The sequence below is a fragment of the Schistocerca piceifrons genome, chromosome X, assembly GCF_021461385.2.
Source record: "Schistocerca piceifrons isolate TAMUIC-IGC-003096 chromosome X, iqSchPice1.1, whole genome shotgun sequence".
NCBI classification, from domain to species: Eukaryota; Metazoa; Arthropoda; class Insecta; order Orthoptera; family Acrididae; genus Schistocerca; species Schistocerca piceifrons.
Genome location: NC_060149.1, coordinates 105,269,404 through 105,296,115, shown reverse-complemented (window position 1 = coordinate 105,296,115; position 26,712 = coordinate 105,269,404). Strand labels below are relative to the sequence as shown.

General features: G+C 39.5%; 1 protein-coding gene across 1 annotated transcript in view; it reads right to left on the bottom strand.

Moving 5' to 3' along the window:
- The window catches only part of LOC124722482 (orphan steroid hormone receptor 2-like), a 108,551-nt gene that overhangs the window by 39,655 nt on the left and 42,184 nt on the right, over nucleotides 1-26,712 (bottom strand). The window contains exons 5-7 of the mRNA XM_047247638.1: nucleotides 24,315-24,509; nucleotides 24,009-24,157; nucleotides 14,573-14,796 (exon numbers count right to left, since the gene is read on the bottom strand). Of these exons, the coding sequence (XP_047103594.1) occupies nucleotides 14,573-14,796; nucleotides 24,009-24,157; nucleotides 24,315-24,509 (568 nt within the window). The remainder of the gene's footprint in view (nucleotides 1-14,572; nucleotides 14,797-24,008; nucleotides 24,158-24,314; nucleotides 24,510-26,712) is intronic.

Sequence of the window (26,712 nt, the reverse complement as noted above, 5' to 3'; positions counted from 1 at the left end):
AGCACAATTTATGCTACAACTCCCTTACAGATTTTCAGACTGTTTCTGACCACCCTGTGTAGCCTTAGAAATGTACCTATTTAAGAAGCACTTAGAATCTAAACTTTTAAACACCTGTCATATTTGTGAACTAAACTGATATGCTCACAGGTAAAATCCATGTTTTTGTAAATAACCAAGGACCAAGACTTACATCTAATACCACAAACAGGCTTGACTATTTTCTCACTATTTCCTGATAAAGCAAAATATGGTCATACCCCCACAAAAAATTTCAAACTACAGAATAAGAGATTTAGTTACCTGAAGAAACAAAGGAACCATACAAATCATCCATCCTCTTTCAAGTTACTTTTAGAAGTACTTCATTCACAAATCTGCACAAAATTTCTACGTTTTATTGCCAAGATTATTTTCATTTTGAAGATCTAACATTCTTAATTCAGCATCTTATATCCCTTAAGTCCTTCCACTTATGTTATTCTCTAATGAAACACAATCTTCACCACATTATAATGTTACTTGCAACAGCATTACGAAAATCAAACTAAATTCAAAAGATGAAAGTTACAGTCAACATGACTGAATAAAATCAGAAAAGATATAACGTGAATTGCAAAGAGATTACACTACATTTGACCAATGCATGATGTCCTTCACATTGCATATTGATAGTAAGAACAATTACATGCAAAACTAAAAGCATTTTATTTAAAACAATACAGTGCAAAGACTCTCAGTTGATGTGACTGCAATGTATTGCACTTAAAGAGCTTCACATGGCAGGCTAAAGCAACTGACAAGTAAAAAAATGAACATGAGCTGAAATATATTTCATTTATAATGAAAAACCTGTTGAGTATTTGACACAGTGCTGGAGTCCAACAAAGTGGCCACACTTACAGGCACAACACTTCACGAACTACACATGCCAATTAAGAATCACATTCCTCTCAACATATAGATTGCTGCTTCATGTAGAAGTGAAAATTTTTGCAGGATGAGAAGACAACATTCACTACAGATAATGGAAAGAACAAGCTCCTCCCCTCTTCACTCAAAATACATTGTTGTAAATTGCAATAAAAGAAAACTATGTTCAGCACATTACTTCAATGGTCATTTTTAAGTGACAGCATGCATTTATTTGCAAGTAAGTTGCACATTTAAGTTCCAGTTTATTGAGTGGTTTCTAGGCTCCATGAACGCTGAACAGTATTTACAGAATTTAAACGATACTCAACAATAAACAATTGTCACCAGAAGAACGACAAACAAGGAACATCTGACGAGATTTATTTCAGTTGTGTCAGTACTTATGTATCCCATAAAAGAAAGTATCTCATCTGGCAAACACTACCATTTAAGACCCGATTTCCTGGGATAATGCAGAAGAAGACCAGCACAACAATAAGTAAGGATAATGGCTCATTGTATAGTGAAAGTAATGAGCAATGGAGAGGCACAAGAACAAGAACAAGCGCAGCTCGGTTTGTAAAATAGCCGTCTTCGTCAGTACGTGCATTTATTGACTACTTGAAGTCTGAACTAGACAGAGAGTGACTATCATTACCCATTCCACTGTTTTTGCTCCTCCTATATCTTGCCTGTCTTTGACCCAACCAACAAAGGGTTGGAATTCTTATTAATGAATTTGGCACGATTGGTAGGAGTGGCCAGATTCCCTTTCTATTGCCACCCCATTTCCTTGCTACGATGCAACACGTCTACCGCAACTGTCAATGTGTAGTGCAATTTGTGTGACAGTGAGCAAAACTTTTCCAAAAGTCTGTAAATTGCATAGCAGGTCGGAATTTAGTACCAGCCCGTATTTACCTAGGGAGCTATGAGAAACAGCCTAGAAACCACATCCAGGCTGGCCAGCACACTGGCCCTCACTGTCAATCTGCCCGGCTTATTTTATCTGGGGCCAGTGCACCTCCCTGTCCCAAAAATGGTGCTTTAACATTCACGGCTATTGTGAGGGTACTCCACCACCAATAACAATACTTTTTCAAATTAAAATTACTTCGGTATTTTTAATTCTGGTGTCCCCTGTGCGCTCTCTCTCTCTCTCTCTCAACCCATTTCTTTAATATTCTAAGTAGCTACTTCTATCTTGATTGCAAAGCGGAATGCTTAGTGTGTCAGCTTGGAAACCAATGCATTAGGTCGGGGTCAGACCAAATGTATCATTATACGTTTGAAAGTTGGACCAGTAAACCACCCAGCCTGAATGTGAGTTTTAGAAGATAAATTTATTAAAATACAAAAATTTTCAGGACAGAGGCTACACACACAAACTGCCAAACTCAAGAAAACCAAAGTATACCGCAAATCTGGAATAAAGTAAGGTAGCAAAAAATGAAGAAATGTAAGATCTTATGAAGAAACATTTCCTCAGCGTATCTTCAAGCTGTCTAGCATAAAGAAAGCAGTTAGTAGTGTAATCACATTTTCTTCTGACAACAAATAGATAAAACAGATTTTGTTGTACAGTGGAATCTCATTAGTACGTCATTCATTACATTTTCCTGCATAGTACGCACATATTTGGAAGTGCCAGTCAAAACTGCATTAAACACACATTAAACTGACTTGTTTGTGCATTCTACCTTCTTGCTTAACACATTCAAATTTAGCAGTATAGGCACTATCTGGCAACTGCAACTTTTGCCCCTGAGAGTTGTCAGAGTCATGGGACTAGGAAGTTTGCAGTTTTGTGATGCGGAAATGCGCATGAAGAGACTGCTATTCAGTGTTGGCAACTTTGCAAGTCATACAGAGCATTTGCTATAGTACAGATAACATGTGGGAGTAGTTCATATAGGCTGGCAGCAGCTCTGACAACTTCCAGTCCCTATAGCAGCCAAACAAACTGAACAGCGTGTAATTCAGTCACTGGTCTCCTCTGTTCATGTTAAGTGTTTGACCGATCCTCAGTTTGTGATAATTTTTTTGTGTTAAATGGTATTCTGGTACATCATGCATAAAAAACAGTGAGACAGATAGAAAGAAAGTGGAATCTTATTCAGGAAGTGGACAGAAATTCACACATGAAGCATGTTGATTCTGCACAAAAACTGAGTGTTTCTCCATCAACATTAAATACAATAGTGAACAAATAAAAAATAATTGAAGCAGCAAGGTTGGAAGAAGGAAACCACAAATGAAAATGAGAGGATGACATTCAGTTTCCAGAACTGGAAAACACGCTGTTGAAGTGGATAAACCAAGCTTATGGTTCGATTATTCTGGTTGATGGTACTGTGGTTCATGCTAAAGTAATATGTATTTTGCACAAAAATTGGGTCTCGCAGATTTCAAAACATCCCATGGTTGTATCAAAAATGTTCAAGAACAAACATAATTTAGTGTATAAATTTGTTTGAGGTGATTCTGAATGCATGAATATTGAGACTGTTTAGTTGTGGAAAAATACTCTTCCATCAATCATAGAAAAGTACAGTCCCAATGATGTTTGTAATGTAGATGGAACAGGCTTATTTTTTCACCTTCTGCCTCACAAAACCCTCGAGTTCAGAGGTTGGTGGCAAATTTGATGAAGAGAGGCTAACTGTTTTATTATGTTGCAATGAAAGTGGAACAAGAAAGTTGGTGCAACTAATAACTGAAAAGGCAAAGTGTCACAAAGCTGCAAAAATGTGCAGACATATCCATGTAAATATACACCCAATGTGAATACATGGGTAACAACAGTTGTGTCTGAACAGTTCTTGCATGCCTGGGTTGCAGTGTTGGGGGTAGAAATAGGAAAATCATCCTGTTTATTGACCAGTGTGCGGTGCATCATAAAGATACGTTGTATCTGCGCTATATAAATGTTGTGTCTTTTTTCCTCCCAATTGTAAAAGCCACTTTCAGCCACTTGACCAAGGTGTTATAAAATGCCTGAAACAAAAACACAGAAAGATTCTTGTACAGAAAAGGCCATCCTGTCTTCATTCTATGATGAGAAAGGTTATGCTCCTGGATGCTATGCATGCATTTTGTAAGAACTGCCTGGGATTCCATGCAAGAAAGCAGAATCAAACTGTCTCAAGAAGGCTGGCTTTCACTGCATACTTATAGAAGACATCATGCTAGAAAACAAAGTAACCGTACCTGAACAACGGTAGCAAATAACTGAGCATAAGAAAACACTGACTACCTTAGCTTCAATCAACATTTTGAAAGTGACAAAGATCTTGTCTGTTGGTCCATGACAACTGATAAGTGTTGCATGGGCAGATGGCAGAGAAACTAGAAGAAAGTGAAGAGGAGGATGGAGCGGAACCTTCACTACTTTCTACAATGCCAGAAGCTATTGACGCAATGGGCAGAGTTAAGCATTATGTTTTGAGTTTTATAATCAACGAACAATTGATGAACACATTAACTAATATGGACAATATAATAATAAAATTAAGACAACAGAAAGTCATCTATTGGTGCATTTGCCAAACCTTTGTGAAGCCAGGACTACACACACACTGTTGTTATGTCATAGTGAAGTTAGGCTAACAAGATGTGCAATATACCAATAGTTCGTTAAAACAACCCCTGTTTAGTTACCTGTAGGGATTCACTAATGGAGAAATGCTAAATGAATGATGTTAATTTGTTATGAGAAGTATAACAAAAATTGCAGTTTTAGCATCTTTTTATTTTTTCTACATCGAAAGCCCGGTACATACTTTGGACATTAGAGGCTACAGTTTCACATCACATGATTTTCCTGCATTTCAATTAGCTGAGAGAAAATATGTATGTGTCTGCTATATTGGATGTAGCCAATGTCACACCGTATTTAACACATTTTTGCTTCTTGCACAGTAACACTTAGTTTACCAAGTGCCAGGAAGTGTGGCATTATGAGATCACATATTACCCCAAATTCGACACCCTTAATTTCACATTTTCACTGAAGAAAAAATTGAATCATTACCAAATAAGGTAATTTTTGGTAGTACGTTTTCCTGCTTATGACATTCAAAATCTGCAGGCCTTTCAAACACAAGCTAATGAAATTCCACTGTAGTCTATATTTTGTTACCCATTCTAACATTTCCCATTTTAAGATTTGTCCAAGTTCCTGAAGATGAAACTGTAAAAAGCTTGAAAATCTGTTGCAAATAATGTGAACAACGAACACCTGAGAGAAAAATTAGTAAATGCAGTCTTTTCAGGAGAGAGAGCTGATGTGCGCGAATCTTATCAGCTTGCAATTACAAACCGAGTCACATATGGATAGTTCAAAGTACTGCTACGAGTTGAAATAGGCACTTCCCATTAACTGTTTCTCAAAAATGGATTTAAATAATTCCCTCGCAGTATAGAAGACAATCACCATTCTCTTCTTCGCAGACTTTTCAACATGTGAATTATAATCTTCAAACATCCAATTTTGTTTCTACAATTTTGAAATTTCATTATAATAAAGCCATGTGTCAAAATCTGTAACTCAACAAGAAAAAACTTCCTCACATTACTGTGGTCTTGCAAATGCTTTCAATTTCTGACACAGATAGGCTCAATGATTTCTCTGTCGCAGTGTCCACCATTAGTTTCCACACAGTAGTGAAATTCCCTTGATCAACAAAACTGATCACATTGAGTAGGAATGGTTTACACAGCTTTTCTGCTAATTATGTAGGATGATAATCTGTAGCCTTTTAAAAGTGTGAATGCAGCTATTGTGAGCATCTTAGGTAAAAAACAAATTTCAAAATAGTTTTTTGTTGATCGTGTTCCACAGCTTTTATAGATTATAAAAATGGCGTAATGTAACATCTCCAGCTGCTATTAAATGTATTCTTTATTGTGCAAGCAGTTTCAGTCAAAGACCAATAACCAGCCATTAGTGTTAAACATTTTTTTCCCCTTAGACTTAAGTTAGACGTAAAAGTAAGTGTACTAAGGTAAGGTATTTTGTCTCATTTTTTTCATGTACTGTGGCAGAGGAGAACCACCTCAAAGGGAACTGATACCAGTGCATTTACTTACTAATTGCCACTTGGACCTGTTGACGGCATGGACAACTTGGTGAGAAAATGTGTAAAAGCTCATTGAAAAAGTGAAACTGCTTGTGAAAATTACTGAACATTGAGCAAATGAAATTTTTTGTCTAAACATGAACTGCAATGCCCAGTGTAATAGTGTAATTTAACTTCTTTGCTGCCCATAAGGATTAATGTTTTGTTAAGCAAGACAGGACTTGTATAAAGTGACAAGTATCTTTAAATGTAATCTTTGCTTTAAAAAAAAAAATAAAATAAAAAAAGGGGGGGGGAGGGTGACATCACTCATGATGAAGATGCATAATTTTTGTTAAAAGTATAGCTTGTAGGTATTTTTTGATATTGTACAACAATACACTGTGTGTAATTATTTTGTATGGTGATTTTCGTATGGCCAGTTCATGTAAGTATAAACTTGAAAAAACATGCTTACTGTAGTTTTTGATAACATTTCTTATGTAATATTTTGTGTGTGGGTCTTAAACTAAATTTCTGGGGTCACTTGTGGTCACTGAATTGCCCAGTTAGCCATTTCCAATATCTATCTGATCAATCCAGTGAGGGGATGATGTGACGAAGCAAGCTGGGATATTTTTGCTTCCCCTCGTTTTGCCTTCTGCCTCCTTAAAATTCATTTTTTCACTGTTAACTAATTACCATTAACGTAAGTGAATATAATCTGCATTTCCATAAAAGAGAAAGGTTGGCCCTCAGTTTTAAAGAATATAACACAAGACCTAATTTTGTGCTTAATTTTACGTACATAATTGATTTTCTAATTTATTTGGACTATTACTAGTTAGTATCTTCTGTTATAGGGTGAAATAAGTAATTGTTTCGTAACTTAAATTCTATTGTTGACATATAAACAAATATAAATTCTGTAACAATTGTAAACACTTGGAAGACAAAATGCTATTATTCTTAAAGTATTTATTTGGCTCTATTCGAAAACATGTTAACAAAGCCAGCACTTAATTAATTCCAAAGTAATTTCCAGTTTCATCTAAAGTATTGTTCATGTAATGATATCTGTTAATTTCATCAGTAAAAAAATAATTCGGCCTAAACCTTGTAGTAGAAGAACCTGTTAAAAAGAACGAATTTTTTGATGTACGCAGTTTATTGAATGAGTTAAGTTTTAATTGTAATTTCTGTAAATTTAATTTCAAACACTGTGTAGTTTCAGTACCTATTATTCTGAGGATATATAAGGGCCCCAATTTTGGCATGAGGCAGTCAGTCCACGGCCGAGTTTCAGATGAGGAACCTGTGTTGGTTAGAATGACAACAATGCATCAACTTAACAGTGAAATAAGTGTTACACCAATAGGCCATGTGCTAATGCACTGGCTGTGTCTGTTCAATTTATTTGAAAGACTGAACAGTGTGGTTAGGCTTTTACTGCTCATAGATGTTCAACAGTAACTACTGTAGCAGTATGTGGATGTTCACCTGTAAACTATTAATGAGGATTATGGGAAGTTAAAACAACAGTGCACTGGCCATATAACTGTAATATTAGGGGCTTGTGAACAGTGAAAGTAAAAGACAGTGAGACGCAACTGTGCATCTGTCAGCTACATCATTTATAGTAGACAGTAGTTGCACATCCAATCCCAATTTTTTCACCCAGAATGTAGACACCGAGGACAACAAATGAAGAGATAAACTATGCAGGAGAGCACCACCGCAAACTGACCACCCAAACGAATGGCTGTGGCTAAACTGTGATGGAGAGCAAAGGTGACCACACAGTGGTAGAATATACCTCTGAACACAACACTGCTGCATTAGCTCCATTAGGTGTGGAAGATATTTAAGTCTATGACTGGATAAAATTAACCACAATGTCAAAGTTGTACTACACCAACAATTTTTGCCTTAAATGAAGGATAACAATGAACAATTTCAGCTTTGAAAAGCCACTCTCTGCAAAAGAAACTTTGCATCTGTTTATTTCTGTGAAGAGTTTAACTATAAATTGATTATTACAGAATCCGTTTTAAGAATGTTCGTGTTTTGTATTAACATCATGATTTACTTTGTATTTATATTCTGTTTTTACTTTTTATCTGGGAATATTTTTATCTATTCTATTAACTTTTGGTGTTATCTTCATATTCTGCCTTTCACCTTACTTTTATGATAGTCTAGTTTTCACCACTTGAGGTTATTTTCATCTTCCACAATTTTACATGTTACTGTTTTAATTTCTTACTGACAATTTTTGTAACTGTTAACTCGCATGACATCTGGCATTGTATTTGGTAACTTTCCTGTTTGGCTTACATGAGTACACCAAGCTGTTGGTTTGCTGTGTTCCTTGAAATAGGCCACTACCAACACAGGCTTCCTTGTACACTGCACAGACTTACCTTACATTCCTATGTATTTTCATAAAATATGGCACATTTGCTTTTATAATTAACCAAACTATTTTGGATAATATAGACTATATATTATATTTCTATTTCTCTGGGTCACTTTATTTTTGTTTCCATATTTTTGTAGATTTAGAAGCACTTCACTGCTCTACTGATGATAGGTCTATTTTTCATGACCATACATTGTTCAAGGGACTCTGCTGTGGTAAAAAAAATATTAATTTTCTATATTTTTGATTGGAATGTTTCCTATTATTAAGATGCTGTGTTTTATCCACTTCACATACAATTACACTAATTTTTCATCAAACTGGGTACATCCAACTCTTTACTTAAATATTGTGATAAATTTTCTTTTCTGTAATACCATCAACATAAAAGAAAATCTTATCATTTAGAGCAATTTTGTGTTTGCTGATTCTTTTCAGATTTGCACATGGTTGATTTTTTCAACTGAAACTAGTTATCTTGTTGTTGTTGTTGTTGTTGTTGTTGTTGTTGATGTCTTCAGTCCAGAGACTGGTTTTATGTAACTTTCCATGCTACTCTATCCTGAGCAAGCTGCTTCATCTCCCAGTACCTACTGCAACGTACATCCTTCTGAATCTGCTTAGTGTATTCATTTCTTGGTCTCCCTCTATGAATTTTACCCTCCACGCCGCCCTCCAATACTAAATTGGTGATCCCTTGATGCTTCAGAACATGTCCTGCCAACCAATCCATTCTTCTAGTCAAGTTGTTCCACAAATTTCTCTTCTCCTCAATTCTATTCAATACCTCCTCATCAGTTATGTGGTCTACCCATCTAATCTTAAGCATTCTTCTGTAGCACCACATTTCAAAAGCTTCTATTCTCTTCTTGTCTAAACTATTTATCGTCTATATTTCACTTCCGTACATGGCACAACTCCACACAAATACTTTCCGAAATGACTTACTGACATTTAAATCTATACTCGATGTTAACAAATTTCTCTTCTTCAGAAACACTTTCCTTGCCATTGCCAGTCTACATTTTATATCCTCTCTTCTTCGTCAGTTATTTTGCTCCCCAAATAGCAAAACACATTTACTACTTTAAGTATCTCATTTCCTAATCTAATTTCCTCAGCATCACCTGATTTAATTCAACTACATTCCATTATCCTTGTTTTGCTTTTGTTGATGTTCATCTTATACCCTACTTTCAAGACATTGTCCATTCTGTTCAACTGATCTTCCAGGTCCTTTACTGTCTCTGACAGAATTACAATGTCATCGGCGAACCTCCAAGTTTTTATTTCTTCTCCATGGATTTTAATTCCTACTCCTAATTTTTCTTTTGTTTCCTTTACTGTTTGCTCAATACACAGATTGAATAACATCGGGGACAGGCTACAACCCTGTCTCACTCCCTTCCCAATCACTGCTTCCCTTTCATGCCCCTCGACTCTTATAACTGCCATCTGGTTTCTGTACAAATTGTAAATGGCCTTTCGCTCCCTGTATTTTACCCCTGCCACCTTCAGAATTTGAAAAAGAGTATTCCAGCCAACATTGTCAAAAGCTTTCTCTAAGTCTACAAATGCTAGAAATAGTAAATTTGCCTTTCCTTAATCTATCTTCTAAGATAAGTTGTAGGGTCAGTATTGCCTCGCCTGTTCTAACATTTCTACGGAATCCAAACTGATCTTCGCCAAGGTCGGCTTCTACCAGTTTTTCCATTTGTCTGTACAGAATTCTTGTTAGTATTTTGCAGCCTTGACTTATTAAACTGATAGTTCAGTAATTTTCGCATCTGTTAACACCTGCTTTCTTTGGGATTGGAATTTATTATGAAACTTCCTGGCAGATTAAAACTGTGTGACGCACCAAGACTCGAACTAGGGACCTTTGCCTTTCGCAGGCAAGTGCTCTACCAACTGAGCTACCCAAGCACAACTCACGCCTCATCCTCACAGCTTCACTTCTACCAGTACCTTGTCTCCTACCTTCCAAACTTAACAGAAGCTCTCCTGCGAACCCAGCAGAACTAGCACTCCTGAAAGAAAGGATATTGTGGAGACATGGCTTAGCCACAGCCTGGGGGATGTTTCCAGAATGAGATTTTCACTCTGCAGTGGAGTGTGCGCTGACATGAAACTTCCTGGCAGATTAAAACTGTGCCGTGATAGGCAAAGGTCCTGGGTTCAGAGTCTTGGTCCGGCACACAGTTTTAATCTGCCAGGAAGTTTCATATCAGCACACACACTGCTGCAGAGTGAAAATCTCATTCTGGAATTTATTATTATTATTGTTATTGTTATCAAATTATGACCTAGACAATTAAAACTTTTTAATAATTTCTAAATTTTTTTATATATAAAAATATATTTATGATTGCTTCTCTCCAGCCTAACAATTTCAGGTGTAAATGGTGAACTCTAAATTACACAAAATAAATTTTTTTTACTGCATCATTCATATAACAGCTGTCTGCTGTTCTGACAGGAAGATGAAGTTTCATAGTTGGCACATAATGTATCTGTGGATCTATGAAATATCTACAATTCAGAACTAAAAAAGAAACAAAAATGAATTTGATTCATATTAATTACAATACTTTATTACTCTCACCTAGTACTGTTTAATTAATCATATGCACATTGCACAACTATGCTAACTATGAATTTCACCAAAGTATTCAACTGAACTAACCAACCACAACCACAATTTGTAAATTATGAAATATCAATTTGTAGTTAAACGAACATTTTGTGGGTAAATAACTATGAGGAAAAAAGGCAAAAAAAGCAGTTTCTAGTGGCATAGTGAGAAATTGGAGATTTTAAGTGAGGGCAGCTGTATAACAATATTTGAACCAATATATAATGTTGAAATTGGAGCTAGACATTTTTCTTAAAGCTAATGTTTGTGGATAACCTGAACATGACTGATCATTTCCTGTATAAACAACTGATCTCATAGATGCGACACCAGAAAAAAACATCCCACTTCAAAGAAACTAATTCCATAACAGTTTTCCCTGTCAACATCACATTTCCTGAAATTTTTTCACAATTAAAAGTTCCCAAAAATTATGAGTTTTGGAGAACTCTTTAGTGTATAATGCAGTTAAACTGCATATTTTTTAAGTATACAATTAGATATAAAAATTGTCATGAACACTTTGATCAATGTAATGCCTGCTTGATTTACTTCTAGACTATGCAATATCATGCAAATGTCACTGTAATTGAATATGACAGATGGAAGAACTTAAATTATGCTGCATGAATTGTGTGATAGCTTGTTACAGAATCATGTTTCAAATGTGTCAGTGAAAAAATGATAGGAAAATTTTACTCGTTTTCACAATGAGCGAGTGTGTCCAAAAACACATTAGAAGCTTAGCTGAATCTTCACCAACTATTCCAGGCTGTAACACAGCTCAAGCTTTTTCTGTACTTTTTCTTAGTTTAATTTTTCAGTTCCTTGTGTGTTGTATTTAACAGGTGTGATCTCATGTTTTAGTACCTGCAAAGTGTAGATTTGCACAGCCTGTAGAACAACTGCCATTTGTTTTGAACGGCTGCCTAAACAGATGTCAGATTCTGGTGGAGACACATTAGCAGGTTAGCAAATTACATAATAGCTTTCTCTGTGTGCTTTTGTAGTTAATTCTTAAGTTAGAAGTACAAGGATGTGTGCATGATGTGTGCAGATGCAAGAGGAACAGGCACCATTTCGCAGAACAACTGGCCACTGTTCACAAACAGCCAAAGACACTTTTGCCACAGTCAGCCATCTTCTGTCCACTGCCTTAGGGTGTAGCGACAGTGGGAATCTGGCACTTGCATGGGACACTTATGATGTCACTTGTTTGCTCACGGGTTCTGCTACCAACACACCTTGCAGTGTTCCTGAAGCTGAGGATCCACCCCCACTGCAGGGTGAGTGGCAGGTGGTAACATGTTCATGTCGCTCAACGCGGACAGTTAATGTGGAGGCTGGCTGTTGAGTTGACAGCCAGTCACTTCTTCAGCAGGATTTGAGCAAGTACACAGGAGGGACAGGGGGAGGAGGTGTTTGTCAGCTATTGGGAACTCCAATATTAGTCGTGTTATGGAACCCTTTACGGAAATACTGTCCAGGGTTGGAAAGAAATCCAAAATGCACTCGGTATGTCTACCAGGGGACCTCATCCGAGATGTGTAGGAGACCCTGCCTGCTGCTATCGAGCATGCAAGGTGCAGTCACCTACAAGTTGCAGCTCACGTCAGCATCAGTGATGTTAGTCATTTGGATTCTGAGGCCATCCTCAGTTCACACAGGCAGTTGGCAGAAGTGGTGAAGATTGCTGGCCTTGGTCGCGGGATGCATGTAGAACTCAAAATTTGCGGCACAGTTCCCAGTATTTATCAGTGACCTTTGGTTTGGAGCCGAGTGGAGGACCTCAACCAAAGGCTCAATTGATTCTGTAGATTTTTGGACCTCCATTATAGGATGGAGAATTGTAGGACCCACTTTCATAGGTCAGGGACGCACTACACAAAGGAAGCAACTATTTCAGTAGCAGAGCACATGTGGAGTGCATTTTTAAGGCTAGGCAGTAATATGAGGTCCTCCGATTAATGCTCAGCACTCGATATGGAGTGAGCGAAATCAGACTGTGACCAAAGTAAGGAAACTTTGACTGCCAAAAATTTTAAGGGTAAATTGTCAAAGTATTCGTAATGAAGGTTCTGAATTTATTGCCCTCCACGGAAGTTGTCACATTCAGGTTATTCTCAGAACTGACAGCTGGCCAAAATCCGAAGTAGAAAGTTCTGAAATACTTAGTGAGGCATGGAATGTACCTCATGAAAACAGATTAGGCACCACAGGAGAAGTAGTCTTCATGGCAGTAGACAAAAATATTACACCTATCAAGGTCGAAATAGAGTTCGATTGTGAAGTTGCCTGGAAGTACGTAGAAGGTATAAGTGAACTCTTGTTAATTATCAGATGTTTTGGATACTGCCATGACAGTTTCAGAATTGTTCAAAGATAATCTATGCTCAGTAGTATGGATATGCCCACATCACGCAATATTAATTGAAGGCAACTTTAACCTACTGAATGTAGATTGGGACATCTACAGAGTAACTGCAGGTGTTGCATACAGACAGTCTTGTGAAGTACTAACACATTTTTCGAAATCTGTCCTGAGTAGCTAGCCTACACACAGTTGAAGTAGTTTAGGCCTTGTAGCTAAACACGGGCCTGACCTTATCAGCAGTGTTAGTGGAGTGATAGGGATTAGTGATCACTATACCACAGTGATGATGGAAACTGAAGTTAAATTCATCAAGGAGGCTATGAGAGCATTTTTACTAGAAAGAGCAGATAAGCAGTTGTTAGCATCCAACTTACACAATGAATGTACACCATTTAGTTCCAATATGATGTACATAGAGCAATTATGGGCAAAGTTTCAATGGATTACGAATCACACTCTGGAGAAGTCTGTGCCAAGTGGATTAAGGACACAAAATACTCACCAAGGTTTAATGAAAATTCGGAAAATGCTTAGGAAGCAGAGACTGTTGCATTCTTTGTTCAAAAAAGGATGCATAAATGACGACAGGCAAAAGTCAGTAGAAATTTGTCCATGTATAAACAGACTGATGCGCAGAGCATACAGCTACCACTGCCATGCCTTTGGAGATTTTGCCGATGACCCAAAAAAATTCTAGTCTTGCGTAAAATTGTTAAGTGGGGCAAAGGCTTCCATCAAGTCACACACTGGCTAGTCTGATGGGGCAATAGAAGACAGTGAAAGGAAAGCTGAAGTTTTAAAATTTGCATTTAAGAAATCATTCACAAAGGAGTATTGTGCAAGAACACCAGTGTTTGATTGTCACACAGATTAGCAATATGGAGCACATAGTAATAGAGATCCCTGGTGTGGAGAAGCAATGGAAAGAGTTGGAAAGTCGACAGGTCTGGACTGAATCCCAATTCGGTTTTAAGGAGAGTACTTTCTGGCAATGGTCTCTTACTTAGCTTGCATTTATCGTCAAACTCTAGCTCAGTGCAAATGTCCAAGTGGCGCGCACGCACACACACACACACACACACACACACACACACACACACACACACACACACACACATTTTCTGAGCAGAGGAAAATACATCACAATTTAAGGTACAGTACCTTACCTCAACAGTTGGAATGCTGGTAAGCTACGAGCCCAATGAACAGACAGGAACAGTAGTCTAGAAGCACTTTCACAAATATAGTGTACATTTAGGTAGGCTGGCATTGGACTTGGTGTCTGCAAGTTGAAAGAAATGTGGTGATCTTGAACTAGTAGGCCTTCCAGTTCGAAAACACTTTCATCACCATAGTCTGCCAATGCAAATGAGTCACTTTCATTTAAATTCTGAAAAGGAATATTTACAGGTTTTATATACACAGCACAGGGTAACACAACCATATATTGAGAATAATGACATCAAAATGATCTTAAATCTCTAATTATCATAGTATATTTATGAGAAACATAGTGTTTATACATACTTATTTTCAAATAAAACACATTCAAGGAGTGAATCTTCAATCTTCCTTAAGGATACATGAAACAGTTGACAGAGGTAGTTACCATACATGTTGTTACAGTGTTGCCAGATTGTCACTTTTTAACGTCTTTTTTCTGCCGGATGTACTCGTTGGACAAAATTTTGGGACAGATGAAAGGCTGCAGGAGTGGTAAAACCGAGACCGTGATGACAAGACTGGTACTACAGCTGAGAAAGAGTTTACGCAGAAGTGTATCAAGTGGGCGGTACACATGTCAGAGCAGATGAGGGGTCTCCTAGGGTTCATCCAATGGTGGGAAAAGCCCCACCCTGCATCTGACCCCCTGCTACCTCAATGAAGGAGAAAGACAGTCACAGGGCAAAGAATGTCTTCAAGTTGGCAGATTTAGAAAACTGAAAGTGAAACGGCTAAACCTGTAGTGAACATCAGTTAGACTGTCAACAATAAAAACACAGAGGAGAGAAATAGATAAGACAGCAGTGGCTGTCCACAGGGCTCTGCATGCAACATGAGTCACCCCACCCACAGCCATCCCATCCTTGCTCCAGTGGAGTCAAGGCATTTAAGAGCACCCACTATTTACCACAGCACTATGTCTATAATAGAAAATATGGTGCAGGAGGAAAGGAGACAAACCACATTGAAAAGCAATTAAAATAGAGTAAGAGAGGGATGAAAGAGTGAACTGGTCAAGGACATAGAGTTGGGAGTTCCCACTGCCCTAACCCCAATGCTCCTGCACCACAGGTAGCTTAAAACCTTATAAAAACAAACTTTCACAGAGAAAATGGAGAAGCAGATCTTGTCCATGAATCATCTGCAAAAATTTGAAGCAAAGAATTTGGATAGCCATTCTTTGCATGGACAGCCAGAAGTACAGGGTATTCCACCAGGACAGGAGATACTGTCTATAAGGCTCCACAGGTACAATGTGGCAGTGGCTTGTTACATAACACAAAACTGGGTTAGCCTGGTGTGACTAATGCAGGGGCAACATAGGATGAAGGATTTCTTCAGGGAGGAACGCAAGGAAAATCACCATGCAGCTGTAGTCTCCTTGATAGTGCAGAGATTATTAAAGGGGGCAGTAGCCAACCAGATTTCATTTCATCTCTGAATAAACAGAGGTCTTATTTGCACCAACAAGTCTGCACCTGGGACCAGCAATGCAAATGGGAGCAAATAATCACTCCTCTAGCTGAAGAGTCAGCCAGTTCATTCCCTTGGATACCCACATGACTTGGGACCAAGAGAAAGACAACTGAGCTGCCAGTATGACTACGTTTGGCGAGAAGGTCGTGAATAGCAGACACCATAGGGTGATGAAAGTAAAAATGGTTAACGACTTGAAGAATGCCCACTGAATCACTACATATTAAAATGCAGTCAATTGAGACCTGTTTAACGATGTGTAGGGCTCTGCCGTAAAAACACTACAAGTCCCTGGCAATGAATGGTATTCCTGACCAGCTGGGGATGTAAAAGCATATCCCACCTTATCCACAGTTTTAGAGCCACCAATGTAAAAGAACTGAACATAAGAAACAGCAAAAGGTTATGGGTGCAACTGAGACTTTAGGATCTGGAAGGGGGGGGGGGGGGGGGAAGGGAGGGCACAAGAAAGAAAAAGTGAGCACATTCCAGGGAGGAGAGGCAGAGATCCTAGCACAGAGCTGTGAAGTGCATTCCAACTGGTAATACCACCTGATGGCTGGTATGAGGTGGTCAATGCCCCTCACATGGAAAAAGAATGGGATTGTTGGATGATCAGGAAACTGTAGATTGGGGCAGCTTTTTATCAAAAAGAAGGTCCAGAAATGAGACTGTGCAAACAACTTCCAACTGGTGGGCACCCAAGTACAGTTCTGCATCAAATTGGACCACGGTATAACGACAGAAATCCGTGACCTGCATTTCTGCACGAGAGGCTTGGAAACCATGGCAAAGGATCCACATAGAGGCCCATCAAATGGCCCCTTGAAGCTCTGTTCTATCGGACGGATGGAGAGCTAAGTCAAGTACTAACTTGAACCTGGAACAACAGGTGGGATAAAAACTGATGAGTAAAAATGAGTAGGAAGCCTTGAAAGCCCCAGTCATGGAGGTCAAGTAATACGTGATGGCACGAAGCAATGACATATCGCTTAAGTACATAAAATAAGATTGCAATGAGGTGTTTGTGTCTAGAAAAACCCTTTCGGACTGCTGTTTCCAACCAGATCAGATGGATGACTGGATCGTGCCTCCTGGAAATCACACTGATGGGGTGACAAAAGGCCCTGAGAATTAAGAACCCAGCATAAACTGCAGGCAATCGTCCTTTCAAGCAATTTAATTTCTAGAGCAAGTTGGTGAGGCTAATTGGTCAGTAGTGGTCATGAGACACTGAGTTAGCCAAGAGCCTGTATTGGATGGACTGGGGGGGGTGGGGGGGGGGGGGGGGGGTAGGACTAAACTGAGACGTCACCAGTCCCACAATTCAAAGTTACTTGCATCAGATCGATGGTCCATTAAAAGTGGGACAGTGGGTGGATCCAGTCAGACGGGTCAAACTATAAAGCGAAGAAGTTAAAACACACAGCAGAAGGTATAAAAAGGTACGTAAAATCTAAAATCTGGAAAAACGGAAGGATAAAAGAGTGGTCTTTGCATGGGGGAGTGGTCATTGGTCCCAGTCCTAGAAAACACGTAGAGGGGCCCCAACCATAACCACCCTGCCCCTGCTCCAGGAGCAAAGCAAAACCTCATAACTGAAAATAAAAACCACTTTGACGGTGAGAGGCCCCAACCATAACCACCCTGTCGCTGCTCCAGGAGTGAAGGAAAATCTTATAACTGAAAATAAAACCACTTTCATGAAGGAAACTGAGGACCAGTTCAATCATCAATAAATTGTCTGTTAATATTAAAAACAAAGAATCTAGAAGGCTATATTCAGCATAAAGAGCCAACAGTAGGGGACATTCCACCACTATATGGGACACCATCAGTCTGGCTCCACAGACACATTGTGGGGGTGGCTTGTTATGCAAAAGAAAACGATGGGTGAGACTAGTGTGACCAATGTACAGACGGCATAATACAGTTGACTGTTTCCGAGAGGAGTGGGAAGAGAAAGCGACAAACTGCCGTAGTCTCCTTGATTGTGCAGAGTTTATTACTGACAGCAATATTGCACCATACGTCATTACACTTTTTGGTGAAGACAGATTTGATGAGTATCTGCATATTGGCACCTGGAATCATAAGGGAATGGGGATAAGTACCTGCCTCCCTAGCCAAACAATAAGCTAGTTCATTTGCAGGGATGTCCACATGATTTGGAACCCAGAAGACAATGGAGCAGGTGGCACAGCCAAGGGCAGCAGAGACCAAAGGGTGACAAGAGTAGCATCAATCTATAGCCTACAAACTACTCACTGAGCTCGTACATATTCAAAAACTGTAGAGGGAGGCCTGAGAAACAAAATGGAGGACCCTGTTAATGGCTAGCAGCTCTGATGTGAACACAGTACATGACCCCGTCAGTAAGTGGTGTTCCATGCCAATAGGAGATGTGAAAGCGTATCCCACCTTATCTATCATTTTAGAACCATCAGTGTAGCACCCTGAAACTCTTCAAGAATGGAACATGCAAGCTGCCAGAATATCATAGGGGGGCGACAGATGCCTTAGGACCTTGAAATAGGTTGGTCCTAACCTATGGTCGAGGCACCATCCAAGGGGCAGGGGTGGGGGGGTGGGGGCGACATGGGACTGGGACACATTCCACAGAGTGGATATGGAAAACCTGACAGAGGGAAGTGAGACGCATTCCAACTGGCAATTCCACCCACGGGTAGGTATCAGAAAGGAGCTGTCCCTCATTTGTGAAGAGGACGGGGTACATGGGATGGTCAGGGAATCGCGGAATGGTGATTGCGTAGAGAGGGAATCCCCTCTTCTGTGAGAAGAATGTCGACAGCACTATTGTGAAAAGCACCAATAGCCAGATGCACCGCATAACGATGAACAGGGTCAAGCAGTTACAGAGTGGAAGGAGCCACTGAGTCATAAATCTGACAATCATAACCTAGTCTGGACAAAACCAGAGTGCAATAAAGATGGAGGAGAGTACCACAGTCTGCACCCAAAGATCTGTGGGCCAGGAGGTTCAGAGCATTAAGCTTCCGCATGCAGATAGTCTTCAGGTGGAGAATATGGGGCAGCCACGTCAAGAGCCTGAAGCAGCTCCAGTTAGTAAAAGGTTCATTGTAAGATTCAGTTTGGTGGGGGTTGGTGGGAAGTGAAACAGAGATAAGAACAGGATGCCAATGTTGGGTCACATGTCCATCAAAAACCTAACGCATCGATACAAAAACCACCCTATAGGATAAGACCTGGAACAGTTGTTTATCACTTGCGGCTCAGGTGACTTCTTACTGCCTTTAGTGAAACCACATCAATGTCAGAATCTGACAGTGTGGCAGCATCTGTGGTCACCTGAGTAGCCTTGTCGCAATTTTTCTCCTTCTCCTATCCTCGACGAGCATGGGGGTGGATTAAGAATGGGTAGCCCTGGGACCCACAGATTGTGGTTCCTTCAGCCACTGGCTGGCATCAGGCTTCTGATCTGTTGGTTTCCGGGGAAAGGCAACTCAAGAGAGAAGCCTGCCACCAGTAGATGCCAGAGGGGGAAGCTGCCATTCCACACATATGAACTGTTTTTAAAAAAACTGACATAGTGGGAGTCAGCCATGCGACTTTTGCATAACTGAACATCACACCAACAGGAGGTAGTCATTCATATTTTTTATGTGCCTCAGTATACAACAGGCAGTCAATAAATTTATATTCCTGTGTTTTCCTTTCTTTCTTTAATATTGGGCAAACCAGTGAACATGGAGGTCGGTGTTCTATGCAGCTGACACAAAAAGGTAATCACAAGGAACACATTTGTGGAGTGACCACTCGCAGTTACCATACTCTGAGCCTGCAGCTGAATGACATAAGACCAAAGCGCAAGCATCGAAAGCAGCTCTGTGGGCAGTGGGATGTAACGCTTCATTTTACAGCTGTATACCATGAAAAGCTTTTTCTGGGAGGGCATTATTCCCTTTGATGGCTGAGATAAAGGCACCTGTATCTATTTTACAATCCCTGGGACCTTTTTGGACATGGCAAACAAAATGTACGCCATGTCGCTCCCTGTCTATTTGGAGAGTAAGGTCTTGGAGGAAGGTGGTTCCTTGGACCATATTCAAAGTTTAGGGTGAGGGCAATGATCACTGGTATGTCACCCGGACGTTCACGTTACTGAAGAATTGTAGACTGTGTAGCAGAAGAGGCTTTAACCAATAGTGATCCATTCTGCAGTTTTCCTTATGACTCAACTTCTTCAATTTTATCTTCAATATGCTCCAACAAAATAATGGCTTTGTCACAGCAAAAGTATCCCAATCAGTTCCAGTTAATACTAGATACTGAATAATTTGTCTCACTCCCAGATGTCTTGCTTGTCCCTCTTCCAACGAGACAGCCAAGGTAAGGAAACCAACAGGATTATAGCTGTCCACAGTGAAATTTCTATACCTATCTGATGAGATGGCCAGATTAGAACAACCATCGGTTTGATTTAATTTGATAAATTTCTTCTGCAAAAAGTCTGGCCCCAACATGTCAGATTGGCTACTGCGTTGGATTTGAAGTGCAAATAAGAGCCTAAGCATGTATTGTGTGCACATGAGCTTTAATGTTGCATACAGTAGGTGCTATTTAAGACGTTCTTCATCAGTCGGTTCACACTAAATGAAGGTCAAAACCACAATGGAGCCACAAATTACTTCAGCCAAAAGGCGGTGAATGAAAGAATACTTCAAGAAAGAAAGGCTGAACCGGACTTACATCAAAAGCTGTTACCATGAGAAAGAGAGCAAAATAAAGGAAAGATAGTCAGAAATGAGAAATTGCAGCAGAGGAAAGGCAGTAGGTGCTACAACAGCTCTGAGTCCTGTGCTTGCCACACACACACACTCACAAAAAGAGCAGTGAGTGCTCCGAGGGAGTGAATGAAGTTGCTCGATTTGTTTGTGTATCAACACTGACTGTACAACTCATCTATAATGAATTGTATAGCACTAATAGCAGTGTAGCACACTGTAAGAACAGTGGTTGTCGAAAGACCTAACCAACAGTGACTGGACACGAGTGTCACACTTTGTCAATGAGAATCGATTTCAGAATGAACAGGAATTACTGCCATCAGAAAATGCAGGTCCATGTTATCCACTTTCTGAGCAAAGGGTGTGTAGAGAACTGTATGCAATGAGCACACAATTGGTACCTCCCAAAATGACACTCTACACAATGGCACATAAAGCTGCACATATTCAGTGGGCTAAACAGCACAGGAATGGACAGCAGCTGACCACAGGCATGCCCTATGGTCCAACAAGTCACGATTTTGCCTCTTTTCATGATGAAAGGCATCTTGTGCACTATTGGTCCAATGAGGCATTCAACCCACAGTGTGCAGAGAATGTAATACAGGTCAGAGGTGGTTCTGTGATGTTTTGAGGGAGTTTCACCCATCATGAATTCTTCCTACTCAATCAGGTTACTGCGAACATGAACTAGGATGTTTTGTTCAACATTCTTTGGATCAAATTTTGACCTTTCTTCTACATCTTCACGATCATGTATGCTGTGGACACTCCTACCTTCTAAGATCACAACAGCAATTTTCACAAGGTTGCATGCATTCACTTGTGGTTGGATGAACACTTGCAACTTTGTTTGCTGATCCACTAATCACCTGATCTTAATCACATAGAAAACACATAGGACTATACTGAACAGTGGGTGAAACATAGCAATCAACAACACTGCAATTTGTTGGCTCTGCAGGATGAAACATCAATTAATGGCTTCAGCTAGATACAGCTTACCTAAAGAAACTTTTAGACTCCCTTTCTCACCACACTGATGTTATACTATGCTTGTCTGTCCTCTTCTGGAGTACCGCTCTGTCATATGAGATCCTGACCAGAGAGAATTGACAGAGGACATTGAGAAAGTTCAAAGAAGGGCAGCTCATTTCATAATACCATGAAACAGGGCATAGATTGTCACAGATATGATATGCGAGTTGGGGTGGCAATTATTAAAACAATGGTGTTTCTTTTTACGGCAAGAACTTTTCATGAAATTTTGTTCACCAATTTAGTCCTCTGAGTGTCAAAATATTTTGTGGACACGCATCTGCATAGGGAAAAATGATCAAATAAGAAAATAAGAGAAATCACAGCTCACACAGAAAGATTCAGGTTTTCATTTTTTTCCACATGCTATTTGAGAGTGGAACAGTTGAAAATACAAGGGGTTCAATAAAGCCTCTCCCAAACATGTGTGTGAATTGCAGAGTATTCACATAGATGTAGATTATAAAGGTTACAAATGAAGTTACACAATATTAGAGTGATGTCTCCTGGGAGTGAATAATTTTTTTGTCCAGGTGTGCTTATTGTGTGTGTTATATTGCTAGAGAAGGCCGAAATGCACTCTATAAGCTCACGCAGGATGGCGTGAGGTCTGAAACAGGATACGTAATGAATGCTATAAAGAAAAGTACGTAGCTTCTGGAATACTTAACTTTAATCCATCATTTGTATACATCGTTCTTGATGAGACATGCTTCATACGATAACTATCAATTGCTATGGCGCCTTGCTAGGTCGTAGCCATTGACTTAGCTGAAGGCTATTCTAACTATCTTATCTGCAAATAAACGAGGCTTCGTCAGCGTTGCATCGCTAGCTAAGTCGTCCGTACAACTGGGGCGAGTGCTAGTAAGTCTCTCGAGACCAGCCGTGTGGTGGCGCTCGGTCTGCGATCACTGACAGTGGCGACACGCGGGTCCGACACGTACTAATGGACCGCGGCCGATTTAAAGCTACCACCTAGCATGTGTGGTGTCTGGCGGTGACACCACAGTGTGTGTGTACAAACTGCTTGTTAAATGAAGGTAACAGCTCAACCGCATGGGTGAACCATGCAGCGGCATCACCTGTGCGAAAGCAGCCTTATGCTACTGGCATGTGTGCACCACTCTGTGCTGAATACTTCGGCTAAATGTGTGATTGGCACCAAGGACCCTACAATATTTCCACGAGTTTGTGATTTTTTCATTGAGGGAACATATTAATGTTTGTTTGCATATGAATTACATTTCCTTTCAATTTTCGTCTATTATCTAAAAAATTTAACTTTGCATGAAACATTTTGCTATAATGAGGAACACAAAATGCACAACTAAAAGCAGTACACATCTCAATTTGTGGCAACGCTTTTTAAGCACACACAACCAACTTTTATTTGGCTAAATTCCTTACTGGCATTGATTGTAAGACATCTACATACTAGTTCCATTTCCAAACGTCACTGTATTCCCTACAATATGTTACAAATATGGTTAAATTGTGAATCGTGTACTTTCTCTATACAATGTTTTATGCACCTCTTTATGTACTTGCCAGCAATAACACACTGACAGTAAGCTGTCCAAAATTGTAACTAGCGCTGTCTTACATCGAGATCTTAAGGTGAACCTCCACCTAAGCTGTCACTTAAGGTAAACCCCCACCTAAGCTGTCACTTATGGATAGGATGAGTGGGTACGAATTATGACCACAGCAGTGAACATAATATGCACGAAAGTTATTTTAGTTGTAGCACCCAAAGAACATATTGTTTCAGAAGAAACATCATCCCCACAGCACCTGAAAGTTAAAGAAGGTAATCTACGTTATATCCATAATCAATAATGTTAAGAGACTTTAATCTCATGTGGCGGATGTTTTTAAAAATATTACTGCAACTGGATTTTTAAAAACCATTCCTGTGTGTTTTGGTATGTGTCTCAGGAAAAGTAAAATTATTTCACTGTAATTAACAACAATCTTGTATTCAAGAAACATTTATATGAGGCCCCTTGTCTGCATCAAAATATTAATACACTCAATATAGATTATTGATGGCAAAATAGAAAAGACTATGGACAAATCTTCACTATGTTACCTTTGCAGCTGTATCCAGTGCATGTGAGATAATAGTTTTGTCTCGTGCAGCACTTAACGAATCATTCAAATCTCCATTCCCTAAAAAGCTGTCCACTGAACCTTCTTCATCTGCACTCCCTTGGCTTGGAGACAACTGTCTGCAGTCCACTGAGTAACAAAAGGGGCAGGAAACCAATAAAACAAACAATAGATTTCCCACTTACAGAAAATTATTGTAATTTACTTCACAGCTTACAAAACACTTACAGAAAAAGGAACTGAAAACTGTCAGTATTAGACAAATCTGTTGTCAAGATATACTAACCTGCAGATTTTCCAAAATTTGAGTTTATCTGTCCTAAATCCGAAATTGAGAAGTTGGATGGTAGACCAGAAGAATCCAAATTCAAATCTTTCCTAATGTATATCTTGTTTAAAGGATTCTGGGGAAAGGGTGAACTAACACCTGTGACAGAGTAATCCCGTTTCTCGGAAATTGGTTTCCGCTCGTGCTGGACGGCTAAAACATGGGGAGCTTTGAATGTTTCTCATGTCTGTTTCACAGAGCAATTGTAGCACAAAAATGATGCAAAGAAATAAGGATCACTTAAGTTAAAAAATTTAAGCAACTCAACAATTTCATATATCAGATAAGAAAACATCTACAAGGTGATATCTGCTTATGGCTAAAATATTTGGAGATAAGTGTGACACTATAAAATATGATGATTTTTGTCAACTGTTTTCCTGAAATATTAATTCACATAATAATAAATTGCCTTTTTATACCACACAAGAAGCACATATGCATGGAATTCACATTAGGTATTTATGTAGAGATGCCACACATCATCTTCAATGCATTTAATGTTAGCTTATGAAACAGATGAAAATTTTATTAACAAGGGCAACCAATCAACACTTGTAGAAATGTGTGTTTATAGAATAACCACCTGACATAATAGTTACAATATGTGTAAGAGGATAGATAACTACTTATCAAACAGACACACACTGAGCAACAGAAAATCAGTACAAAGTAATGTTGTATCAACCAGTCACATAAATGAACAACTGTTAATACTGTGAAAGAATCAACCAAATTAAACACCTCTTTTAACCTTTCAACATTTATTCATACAGTTCACCTGAAAGAAACCACCTCTCTCCAAGTGGAACTTTCACAGTACAGAATTTACAGTTTAGGGAATAATCATCAGCAGCACTACATCCAGAAACTGCATGCACATGTTTACAATAGTTTACTTTCTTCTGTTGGCTACAATTCATACCATGACATGTTTGCCATTGCAATAAATGAGTCGTACCATAAAAGTTCATTATGTCTTTCTTTCCAGAATAAATATATAAATTCTAAATGGGGAGTTCATAAACAGAGACAGTAGCTGATTAAATTATATTAATAAAAGAAGAGAGAGAGATGATTACCAAAAGACACTTTCCTGCTAGGAAGAAAGGAAAAAAATATCACGGATATTAGTGAGGGCTTTCTGCAATCTGCAATGACATGTGGGAGGCACTGCAAAAGACACCACCTCCCTCTCAGCAATAGCAGAGACCTCGCGCTGAGGTCAATATAGTGTCGAGCATGCAAGCACTCTGCCCAGTACGAGACATCAGGTGCAGCACTCAACATCATCGAGTAAGACAGTGAGAGTTAACGTTTCAGATGAAATGTAACTTTGTTAGTGTAGAACACTGTACCTCAAGAGAACAGTTTGTTAATTAGAGCATTAAGTGACACTTTGCTAGTCCACGATACACTGTGATCAAAAGCATCTAGACACCCAAAAATATACATTTTTCATATCAGGTGCATTTTACTACTACCTACTGCCAGGTACTCCACATCAGCGAACTCAGTAGACATTAGACATCGTGAGAGAGAAGAATGGGGCACACTGTGGAACTCACGGACTTAGAATGTGATCAGGTGATCGGGTGTCACTTGTGTCGTACATCTGTATGTGAGATTTCCACACTCCTAAACATCCCTAGGTCCAATGTTTCCAATGTGATAGTGAAATGCAAATGTGAAGGGACACACACAGCACAAAGGCCTACAGGCCGACCTCATCTGTTGACTAACAGAGAACGCCGACAGTTGAAGAGGGTCGTACTGTGTAATAGGTAGACATCTATCCAGACCATCACACAGGGATTCCATACTGCATCAGGATCCACTGCAAGTACTAATGACAATTAGGTGGGAGGTGAAAAAACTGATTTCACGGTCGAGCGATTGCTCATAAGCCACACATCATGCCGGTAAATGCCAAACGACACCTCGCTTGGTGTAAGGAGCGTAAACATTGGACGATTGAACAGTGGAAAAACGTTGTGTGGAGTGACGAATCACGGACACAATGTGGCGATCCGATGGCAGGTTGTGGGTATGGCGAATGTCCGGTGAACATCTGTCAGCATGTGTGGTGCCAACAGTACAATTAGGAGGCAGTGGTGTTATGGTGTGGTCATGTTTTTCATGGATGGGGCTTGCACCCATTGTTGTTTTGTGTGGCACTATCACAGCACTGATGTTTTAAGCACCTTCTTGCTGCCCACTGTTGAAGAGCAATTCGAGGATGGCGATTGCATCTTTCAACATGATTGAGCACCTGTTCATAATGCACGGCCTGTGGTTACACGACAATAACATCCCTGTAATGGACTGGCCTGCACAGACTCCTGACCTGAATCCA